Source organism: Canis lupus, chromosome 24 (assembly GCF_048164855.1).
Source record: "Canis lupus baileyi chromosome 24, mCanLup2.hap1, whole genome shotgun sequence".
Classification (NCBI taxonomy): domain Eukaryota; kingdom Metazoa; phylum Chordata; class Mammalia; order Carnivora; family Canidae; genus Canis; species Canis lupus.
Window position 1 is genome coordinate 15,847,009 of NC_132861.1, and position 12,018 is coordinate 15,859,026.

General features: G+C 41.0%; 1 protein-coding gene across 2 annotated transcripts in view; it reads left to right on the top strand.

Annotated features, from left to right (window-relative positions):
- The first annotated feature begins 247 nt into the window (after positions 1-247).
- MTMR6 (myotubularin related protein 6) overlaps positions 248-12,018 on the top strand; it is a 38,949-nt gene continuing 27,178 nt past the window's right edge. The window contains exon 1 of one of the 2 annotated variants that reach the window (XM_072795761.1): positions 248-411. In XM_072795761.1, the coding sequence (XP_072651862.1) occupies positions 388-411 (24 nt within the window). In that variant the 5' untranslated portion in view covers positions 248-387. The remainder of the gene's footprint in view (positions 412-12,018) is intronic. The other variant, XM_072795759.1, reaches the window with a different exon arrangement.

The following is a 12,018-nucleotide window of genomic DNA, read 5'->3' on the forward strand; positions in this document are numbered from 1 at the left end:
TGGGAATTCTGATTGTTTCAAATAAGGCTGCAGGAAATGTATCTGATCATCCTTAGAAAAGATTCTTGCTGTGGGGGGAGAAGTGGTGATGGCGAGCCTCCACAAGCAGGGGGCGCTCTAGGATCGACGGCGGCCCGGGAAAAACTGGACGCCGCTCTCCCTCGCAGGACCCTCTGCCCCGCGGGTTTCCGCTCCCTCCGCGGCCGCCGGTTTGAGGAAGTGTTTCTAGGAGACGGCGCCTGCGCGGTCGACGCTGCCGGGCGGGCTAAGGGGCCGCGGCGCTGGCTGGCTGGCGGTGTCTGCTGTGCCCGGGTCGGTGTACCCGCCCCGGTTCTCCCGCTCCATGGTACGCCTGTGAGCCCCGTCGCCGGCGGACTCGTCCTGGGGATGGAGCACATCCGTACGACCAAGGTAGCCCGCCGCTCGCCGTGGCGTGACCCGGCAGGGCTGGGAGGCGACGGGAGCTCGGCTGGCTGGACCGGGGCTGCGGGCCTGCGGGGCCCTGTCCGGGAGGGCCGGGGCAGTTCGGGCCCGGGTGGGGACCTACGGGAGCCTGGGATGGCTGGGATGTGGGTGATTTGGGCTGCTGGAGGTCGAGTCCCATGAAACTGGTCGCTGCCCTCTGAGCGCTGCACCTTCTTGGGCAGAATTGGGGCTGCTTTAGCTCCGGCTGCTCTCAGGCTCCTCCGGCTGCTTTCGCCGCCCCAAGACCGGAAAACGGCCGAGCGCTCAGATTAGCACCTGATACTGTGTAAGCTTTTCCTTGTTCACGTTGCACTGTCCCGCGTGACAGCCTTGATGCGAGTTTTGGAGGCGCCGAGGTAGGTCAGCCTCGGTCTCGGCGCCCGGTGGTTTGAACGGGGCCCGCCGGCTCAGGGCTCAGCACTTCCTTGTCCGTGTCAGTAGTTGAGAGGGGTTAGGGACAAGGAGAGCGCGGCATCCCACACCGTAAAGTGTCTGACGCAACGCTTTTTCGCTTAATCTTGTTAAATCTCATGCTTAATTTTTGCCTGCAAAAGGCACTGATTTCTAAGGACGAACAAGCGTTCGTATAACTCCATTACAAATGTTGAAACCGAGGGAAGTGGCGTCAAAATATTGCCGAATTACGTTACCAACAGTTAAGTTCGGCCTCAAATTTGAGGGAGGGAGAAAAACATAAATCAAGAAGAATCGAATAACACGATGTTGGGATCGCCCGGAGCCTAGCAGACTCCGGAAGAGGACCCACTGTGAATCTTGACTCTTCAGGTCTTGCTGAAACCATCTCTCAGTTGCCACGAATCCTAAAGTCACCCTTAATTTAGAAAAGAAAAAAAAAAAAAGCAGACATACGTTATCCCCATTTGTTCCATGGAGAATTTGAGGTCTACTCATTAAAATGTTTCACAAGCCTTTTTAAGGTGCCGCGGATTTTTTTGTTAGAACTTGTTTATGACACTGCACATACTATAATAAAATTGAAGATGCTAAAAACTAATCCTTGTTTTAAAAATGTCCTTTTTTTTTTAAAGAGAATGTTAAATTAACTGTATAATTCAAGCTGCTGACACTTTAAGTTTGAAAATGGAAGGGCAGTTAAGTAAATAACCCAACTAGTAGAAAATGCAGAGGTGGAAGAGCGGCCTAGAGGATGCATCAGACCAGATTTTTGTCCTGATTGGGAGGTTCCAAATGTGTATTACCATAGTAGCTTTTCACAATGGGCCTGTCCTGATGGTTTAGTAAGGTCCTTTTATGACTTTTTAAGGAGCAGGAAATTTCTGAATAATTTTCTATTAAAATTACTTTTCAAGTTGTGTGCTTTGAGTTATTCTTCTAACATAGGACCACCAGTACTCTGGAATAATCCTAAGTGGCTGTAGGTAGGCTGCAATTAAACTGATACTTACTAGGTCCCAGTTATGTGCTAGGCACAGACCAGCACTGGCTATAGAGCAGTGAGCATAATAGACTTGGACTTCACTGTACGTTCTGATAATTGTGCGAACTATAATATTTTCTAAAATTATGACTTTTGGGCAGCCCCAGTGGCCCAGCGGTTTAGCGCCACCTTCAGCCCAGGGTGTGATCCTGGAGACCCGGGATCAAGTTCCGCGTCAGGCTCCCTGCATGGAGCCTGCTTCTCCCTCTGCCTGTGTCTGTATCTCTCTCTCTCTCTCTCCCTCTCTCTCTCTCTCTGTCATGAATGAATAAATAACATCTTTAAACAATAAAATTATGACTTTTTAAAAGATTAACATGAATATAGCCTATTGCATAATTATACTACTTTGCATAACCTAACTTGGATGTAGTTAATTTACTGCAAAGATGCTTGTATTTCAACACTAAAAATGAGTTGCTTTAACTTTACTTAGCTGTTGTGAACTATACAGTTTAGTCACTATGATAAAAAATTGACTGTAGAGTATCCTGTGTAACTGTTGGTTTGTTCTGTGTTGAGACAGGTTTATTTGAAAAGTAATGATTATATTTCCTAAGAACTCTATGTCAGTGTAGCCAACTGTGCAGTATTACTTTACAATACTTAAAATTTCACAATTATGCTAATCTATACAAAATTGTCACTAATTTCTTAAATAACCTTGCAGTTGGGTATATTATCAGCATTTGCAGATGAGAAGGAAATAGGCTTGGAGAGCTGAAATAATCTGCAAATTATCTCATGAGGGGTGGATTGAAGTTTTTTTTTAATAAAAAAAAGTTTATTTGAGATAGAGCGAGAAAATGAGTGAGCACACAGTGGGGAGAAGGGCAGAGAGAGAGGGAGAAGCAGACTTCCCACTGAGCAAGGGGCCCAACTGTGGGGGGGGGGGGGTGGCGTTTGATCCCAGGACCCTGGCTGGGGTCATGACCTAACCCAAAGGCAGATGCTTAACTCACTAAGCCACCCAAGCGCCCTTAGAGTTAAGGTGTTTTTTTGTTTTTTTTTAAGATTTTATTTATTTATTCTTGAGAGACATGGAGAGAGAGAGGCAGAAACACAGGCAGAGTTCAGAGAAGCAGGCTCCATGCAGGGAGCCTGATGTGGGGTGCAACCTGGGACCCTGGGATCACACCCTGAGCCAAAGGCAGATGCTCAACCACTGAGCCACCCAGGTGTCCCTAGAGTTAAGATTTAAACCAAGGTTTGTCATAATTTTTTTTCATTACTTCTCTGGTTTTAATCTAATTGTTAAAATGTATTAATATTCAGAAATGAATCCTAATAATAATTCTGAGAGCTTTTTTTCCTCCCCAAACCTCTTCTTGACGTAAGTAAATATTTATGTGGTATTATTTTTGTATTGTTTATGATCATTGTGGGGTTTTTTTATTGTTTATGAACCTGAGGTTTATAAGATAAACTGTTTTAGCTGAGTACTGATTAAATGACTTTATAGTTATAAAATTCAGGAGCAGATACACCATCATAATTGGTCATATTTGGTTTACTAACTGTATAGCATCGCCAAAGATGTCAAGACTGAATTTGAATTTCCAAAAGACTATTTCCAGGCTCTGCCTATCACTTTGAGCTCTAATTTTTCCATAATGAGGTAGTCTTGCCAAGAAACAATGGGAAATATGCAGAGACAGTTCTTCTTTATGCAGTCTTTCTCCTTTCCCTGCCAGGCTCTAGTGCTTTGGCTGACATCATCTGTTGATGTCGAATGATGTGCTGTTTGTGAATGGAACTTTACAGAATGTAATGGAAGAATGTTTTCCTAAACTATATATGGTAGACTGCTTTATAGAGTTTGTTAAAGAATGGAATGTCCCATGAAAATCTGACCCCATTGGGGCTCAAGTTGAATTATTGCAAAATGCCTAGCTGCTACTCATTTTTGTCATTAGGATGTGCGGTCATGTGTATGTATACAAGTATGTGTAATCAGTTACAAAGAGGGAAAGAGGTGCAAACTAAGAATAAGAGCCAGTAGATTGTGGGGAGTATCTGAGTGCTTTTCCTCACGTAAAGCACTATTTTGACTTATTAATATTATCCCATTATACAAGTGAGAAGACTGAAATTTGCAGAAACTAAATAATGTGTCCTGACTCAAACAGATAGTTCTATTAAGGAAGAGGTGGAGCTGGGAACTTGAATCCTGATCTTTCTGATACTAGTCTTATTCTCTTAACCATAACACTCCTCTCCTCAGAGTAATTGTCTAATCAAGAGATTTGAGTGGTGCCTGGGTGACTTAGCCAGTTAAGTGTCTGCCTTAAGCTCAGGTCATGATCCCAGGGTACTGGGATCGAACCCTGTGTGATCTGGGCTCCCTGTTCACTGGGGAGCTTGCTTCTCCCTCTCCTTCTGTGCCCCCTCCCTCTGCACACTCTTTTTTGCTCACATAAATAAATAAAATATTTTTAAAATAAAGAGATTTGAATAGTGAGGTAAGTCAGTGTTATTGGGACTGGAAGAAAGGCAGGGGATGGAGGAGAAGAACTGAGGTGGTAGGATTTTGTCCAGTAGGTAGCTGATTAGGAAGGTGTAGGGTTAGGGAAAAGGTGTGGTCCAGAAGAATAGATTTGGGAGTAATCTATTGATGTAATCACGGTATTTTCTGGATGATTTTGTGCAAGGTACATGTAGAGGCTCTGTGGTGGAGAAGAGTGAATGTTAGAGCCCCAGGAGTACTTACAAGGGGCAAGCAGAGGAAGAGGAGTCAGAGAAAGAGTGTTAGGGATAAAATGGGAAGAGACGAATCACAAGAAAAGAAGGCTTCCCTATTCTAACTTCCTTCTTTGCTCCTTCTTCCTCTTCTCTCTCCTTTTTTAGGGCCTGGTATTATTCTAGGTACTGGGGAAATGGTAGTTTCCAGACAAAAGCCCCTGCCATTCCAAAACATCTTTTCTAGTTGGGGGAGACATGACAGTAAACAAAGTTAATAAGCCAAATACATAATACAGTAGATGGGAGTGCTATGGGGGGTGCCAGGGTGAGGTTGGGGGAGAACAGCTGTCAATGTGGTAGTTTGGGGAGCCCTTACTCATGATACTTGAGTAGAGAGTGAAAGTGGTGAGGGAGCAAGCCATCTTCACAGCAGTAGGGGTTGGGGAGGGGTGGCTGGGAGAGTCTCAACAGAAGGCACAGCAGGGGCAACATCCCTATGTTGGTCATACCTGGTTAGTAAAAACTAGCAAGAAGACCAGTGTGGCTAGAGGAGAGTGAGTGAAGGAGAGAGCACAGTAGGAAATGAAAAGTTGGAAACAGGGGCAAGCCTTTGCAGGCTAATGTGAAATCTTGGCTTTTACTGAGTGAGACAGGAAGCCATTCATGGAAAGTCACCTGTGCCAATGCTGCAGAAAAGCAAAGTGAGAGAAGACTGAAAAATGTCCTTGGATTTATGATCTGTTTTGTTTGATGATTTATGCAGCCAGACGCTGTTGTAGAACTTGGAAATACATGAACAAAGAAAGATTAAAATCTCTGCCCTTTTGAGGTTTACCTTCCCCTTCGCAAAGGCAACTTGATGCTCTTTCTTTTTGAAAGAGATCCATGCTATGGAGTGTGGAATAATGGTACTAAGAGTCCTGAATGGGTGTCTTGTTATAGGGGTTGCTCACAGCAAATCAGAGAAGCCCTGACCGTGTGTTTTCTGCTTCAGTAGCCCTTGTCATGTAGTTGTCAAATATAACTGTTAGCTGCAGAGCTTTGGTTGAGGATGGGGCATTGGTCCTTTCTTGTCCCAGAGTCTACTTGGTGTCTGAATTTTCTGGATATAAATGCTGAGTATGCGTGATTTCCTGTGTTTTTCATTTCTAGCTTTGTAATCAGCTGAAATATGAACTTCTGTTGAGAGACCATTAGGGTACCTTTAGTGCAGGCCCAAGGTTGGCAACAATTCAACTAAATGGCCCTCAAAGTAATATGTTGGCATTTCCCATCCTTACCATAGTGACCACACTGCAGTTCTGTTCTCCCTACTCTGTTTCTTCTTTTCCCGAAACCTTTTACTTCTTCCCCATTCTTTTTTTTTCTGGGGGTGGGGGGGGCTCTGGTAATACCTAGAATTAAAGGGTCTTGACACTCTTTCTGTAATGCGTCAGTGTCCATGACCTGAAAGAGTTGTGATTGCTTTCTAAATACCTGCTTAAAACATTTCCAGGAACACATGGAAAAATCTGTAGCAACATCTGTAAAATACTCTATTCCTTGGTGTGAAAGGGAAATATGAGGCAGCAGTTGGCGCTTAGAAGTTGACTAAGTCTCTGGTTTGAAATTTGTATGCTGATAATTTTAGCAAAGAAAAAGACCTATTTTCCTTTGTTTTTTTTTACATTTATCTTAGGATTTTCAGTTTAGAACAGAATAATCAGTAAATTTTCTCAGAACCTAAAGTTTCTCCAGAACCTAAAGTGCCAAATAAATAAATGTTTTGGAATAATGTTCAGATTACTTTTATTATCAGTCATATCCATATAACAGTGGCATATTGAAGCAATCATGTAATGAGTTTTCTATTATGTTTTCTTGAATATGATTACTATGGTAATAATCCTCAATTTATTAAAGTCTTATATAGTCTCTTTTCTCTCAGACTTACATTTCCTTTTATACTTTATCCTACTGAATGGCAGCTAGCCTCTGTTTTTCCTTCCTTCTCACATAGGTTTTGTCATCTCAAGATGGGCTTGGTTTTGTCATCTCAAGATAGGCTTCCTCTTTAACCTGTCTATGGCAGCTTAATCCAGGCTCTTATCACATCTCTCCCAGGCACTCCTAGATTATTAGCTTTTTACCTGGTTACTCACCTCCTGTGTCTTCTTTACTCAACATTTTCTCCACATTATCATTGGAAAGATCTTCTTAAAAACCATATCTGGTCATGGGCTACTGTGCTTAAAAGTCCTCTGTATCCTTTTATCTACAATGCAGATGCTCTACCCTAGCAGGTGTTTCTTTTTCACCAAATGTTATTGCCTCTCCCCTTTTGTGTTCTAGCTCTTCTATTGGGAATTCTGTATTTTCTGTGTATTAAGAAAAATTTTGCTGAGCTTTGCTTCTAGTATTATATTAGAAAAAACAGGTTTTTCCAGCTCTATCACACATTAGAATATTGAATTTGCTTTTTTTTTTTTTAAGATTTTATTTATTTATTCATGAGAGACACACAGAGAGAGGCAGAGACACATAGGCGGAGGACGAAGCAGGCTTCCTGCGAGGAGCCCTCCCGGGACCCCAGGATCACAGTCTGAGCCAGAGGCAGATGCTCAACCACTGAGCCACCCAGACATTCCTTGAATTTGCTTTTAAAGTCCGTGTGCCTTCTCCTTCCTTTCTCCATTTGAACTTGGCATTAGTTTAATACAGAGGACTGTCAGGGCTCAACTTACCTCATCAGGTTACTAACTTACTAACAGTCATTTTTGCAAACATGAGCATTTTATTGCTTACTGTTTGTCAAGCAAACTTGGGGTAAAGTACCTACATGTCTTATCCAGTCTTACTGCAGCTTTCAAGGAAGAGATTGTTGTCCTTATTTCACAGATAAAGAAAGTGAGACCCAGACAATTTGGTTAGTTGATAGCCAGTGAATTTTTATGGAGTGAATTAGTAAACTCTTTCTGAAAATGTATAGTTATGTGGATGTTCTTCAAAGATGTGTGTGTGTGGGAGGGTGTATGCATATGCCAATAATGTGGTTGTATATTTTAAAGGGCCATAAGTTATAAGAAGCTCTTTTAAAAAGTGGGAGGATACAAGCTGGGACCTTAAATATTCAGGAAAAGAGCATAAAGATAGAGAAGGAACCTAGCCTGGTTAAGAGTTAAGAGCAAGAGGGGGACAGCCCGGGTGGCTCAGCGGTTTAGCGCCAGCTTCAGCCCAGGGTGTGATTCTGGAGACCCGGGATTGAGTCTTACATTGGGCTTCCTGCATGGAGCCTGCTTCTCCCTCTGCCTGTGTTTCTGCCTCTCTGTGTGTGTGTGTGTCTCTCATGAATAAATAAATAAAATCTTAAAAAAAAAAAAAGCAAGAGGGATTAATTTGGAATTTAATTAATTTTAATTAATTAAAGTTAGAAGGAATACTATTTGCATAAAAATGACCTGGTGAGCTTCTTAAAAATTCAGATTCTTGGTGTCCTGTCTGCTGAGACGACTGAGTGAAATTGAGTAGGGCTTAAGATTTGTATTTATGCAGTTTCAGAGGTGATTCAGATGAACAGCTAGACTTTGGGACTTTTATGTAGGTAAGAAGAATTAAAGATTTAATAAATGGAATCTCAAGTTAATTTTGGATATAGAAATTAGGGAGAATCAAGGAATAGGGTTAGAGTGTTAGGGAGAGTATTTTTAACCTGAATTTCCAATCTTGATAGATGACAAGCCCAAAAGAACTGTGTAGTGTTAGGCAGTTCTAGAGGAAGAGTGACTTAATTGGGTGTTGGGGTGGGAATAGCAGACTGAGTGTCCACATGTGGCTTTAAAAACAAAAAAGCTGATCTATAACTGTACACTATTAGTAATTTTTCTACTTATTTTAAGTTCATCTATTTGTAAATTACTGAATGACTGTTTACTGTTTACCCTTTATGTAAGGAAGAAGTGGCAGAGAGAAATGAAGGACAGTATAATGTTACAAAGTAGAATTTTATATAATAAATCTCTTGGGTGATGTCAGCAAAAGAGACCACTGGTAAACTGTGGGCATCTTCTGTTTTCATCCTGTGGAAAATGTGTCTATGGCTGATCACCCTAGTCCAACAAATACTTATTGTATCAGATGCTATACTAGTCATCAGGTAGTCAGACATAAATAAGAGTTCTTGCCCTGGGGTATGTCATAGCTTTAGTGGGAGAGATGGACATGAACAGATGTTTTATAATGTAGAAACTACTCTAACAGTAGTGAAAGGTGCAGATTTTTAAAATATTTAGGCTATAAAATTGGTAGGAATTGGTGATTTAATTGAATATTGGGAGTTGGGACACCTGGGTAGCTCAGCAATTGAGCGTCTGCCTTTGGCTCAAGGTGTGATCCTGGGGTTCTGGGATCGAGTCCCACATCAGGCTCCCTGCATAGAGCCTGCTTCTCCCTCTGCCTGTGTCTCTGCCTCTCTTTGTGTCTCTCATGAATAAATAAATAAAATCTTTTTAAAAAAAGAATATTGGGAGTCAAGAGGAAGTCATAGGATGATTCCTGAATTTCTAATGTGGGTGACTAGATGAGGATGGAGTCCTATATTAATTCACATCAGAAATACAGGATTAGGAACCTATTTGTGAGGAGTGAGGAAAGATCCATTTCATTTTCAGTATGCTTAACATGAGTCTTAAGACATCCAAGTAGAGCAGTATAGCATGGTGGGAAGGAATCAGACCTATGACATAGGGTTATTACTCTGCTGTTCCACTTACTGTTTCTAGCTTTGGTGTTGGGACATTTAACTAACTTCTCTAAGTCTCAGTTTCTATGCAGAGATTAATAGTACTTAACTAGATAGGAATTGTGAAAATTAAAAGAAATACTGTATGTTAAGCACTTACCAAAGTACTCCGTATATAATGAGACTTGAGTACTATGTCAGGAATGATTGTAGTCGTTATATGTATAGCAGGCAATATGAACTCAGGAGAGCTCAGAGTTGGGCATTTAGTTTGGAGAGTCATTCACATACAGGTTAAAATAATGACAGTGGATAAGCTGCCTATAGAGAATGGGGCCCCTGAGGAAGAAGGGTAACAAATAGGAGATGGACCAAAGAGAGTTAAAATCCAAATGAAAGTAGTGTGATTGTTTTGCATGTAGATAAGTGCATGTAGAGAATTTGTGCTTTGTCAAGAAATTATTTATGGGGCAGCCGCGGTAGCGCAGCGGTTTAACGCCGCCTGCAGCCCAGGGCGTGATCCTGGAGACCCTGGATCGAGTCCCATGTCAGGCTCTCTTCATAGTGCCTGCTTCTCTCTCTGCCTGTGTCTGTGCCTCTCAATCTCTCTCTCTCTCTCTCTCTCTCTCTGTCTCTCTGTCTCTGTGGATAAATAAAGTCTTAAAAAAGAAATTATTTATGATGATTAATACATAATATATGATTAATAAGAAATATTTATGATCTTTTGAAAGTCCACAGATTAAACTTCATATGGACTTAGAAATAAAAAAAAAACTGTTCAGTTAAATAAGTAGTAATGACATCAGCTCCTACTCCCTTTAAATTACTTACCAATATCCTTTTTTTTTTTTTTTAATTTTTTGAGTAATATGTGAAGTGCTGCAAAATGATATTGGCATTAATTGCTTGAGTAGGGTTAATACTTTGTAGTAACCTTTATTTCTATATGTATTCATTAATTCTCTTTAGAAACATTAACACTTTGCTTTAATTGCTTTGGAGATAAGGCAGGTGAGGTTTATATTACGGTATTACTGTTGGTTGGCTGTAGTGTCCTTACAACTAAGTCTAGCACAATTGAAAGAGAGTAAACAGTAGTTGATTTCATTGTTTTAAAAATTTTAAATTTTAATTCAATGTGAGTTATATAATTGAGTTATGTTTTAAAAGGAAGAAATGGTCCTAAACAATGAAATAAATGCAGATCTCCAAGAGAAATCTTCATATAGTCTTTTCCTATTGTCTTAAAGGATAGTGTGTATAATTATCTGATAGCTTTTACATGTCAAATCAACTGTCAGATCTGAGCTGTATAAATTAGATCGTATCTAAGTTTCCAGAAGAAAATGTTAAAACTCAGTTCATTGCCTTACCCATACAAATAAAATTTTGTGTCAACAACAGGTATTTCAATTTTACAGTTAAATTTTAACTTATTTGAACAGCTGCTGTTAAAAGAAAAAAAACTTTTGGAATTAAATTTCTTCAAAGGGAGCTAATTAGCTTTTTACGTGGTAGTTATTATTGTGGAAATCATAATTTCATAATTAGGGGCATTTGTTTCTTCAATTTTAGTAAGGGAAAAGGAAATATATGTGGGGGAAAAGTACAGAATTAGTGAGATAATTGTTAGACATAGAAGTTAAAGAACTATCTGCAACCTCCTGTTATGGCTATGGATTAAAAATTTTATTTATTTTTTTTAAGATTACTTATTTATTTATTCATAGAGACAGAGAAGCAGAGACACAGGCAGAGGGAGAAGCAGGCTCCATGCAGGGAGCCTGACGTGGGACTCAATCCAGGGTCTCCAGGATCACACCCTAGGCTGCAGGCGGCGCTAAACCGCTGCGCCACCGGGGCTGCCCAGGATTAAAATTTTTTAGTGGGAAATGGTTGTTTTACCTTTTTTCCCCCCTTCCAAAAAGAATGTACAGCAATAAATAACTATGTTTTCAAAACAGTAGTCTCCTACACAGTAGGAGTGACCAACTCTAACCCCACAGTAGTAGTGGCCAACTCTAACCCCACTCTCCAGTGGCAGCTCTGTGTGTGTGTATGTGTGTTTATTAATAAAGGAGTACTAGGTACCTTACTGCCTCAGCCACTACAGGACACAGAGGCAACATGTGATATAATCTGTGATAGGGAATTCAGAGCCAGAAGGAACAATGAAACTGAGACTTTTTTTTTTTATTTATGATAGTCACACACACACACACACACACACACACACAGAGGCAGAGGGAGAAGCAGGCTCCATGCACCAGGAGCCCGACGTGGGATTCGATCCCGGGTCTCCAGGATCGCGCCCTGGGCCAAAGGCAGGCGCCAAACCGCTGCGCCAACCAGGGATCCCAAAACTGAGACATTTAAGTAAGTCAGTCAGTTTTCTGAGAAAGGATTCCAGTTAGGAGATAGGGTATCAGTGAGCCCCAGAGAATGCTTACTTAGCACTTAGCTAAGCAGAAGAGACCATTTTAGGAAGGGAGAATGGTATGAGTAAAAGCATAGAGCAGACCACAAAACAATGTCTTGGGTGGAGTGGTGAGGAGAATATAGAGATTAAGTTGGAGTTTGCAACCATTTAACTGTTGATTTAATTTTTCTGGTAGTTTACTCCATGATGCTAGATAATAACCTTATATATTTATTACTTGTTTTGCCAACTTAAATGTATGGACTCTTGCAT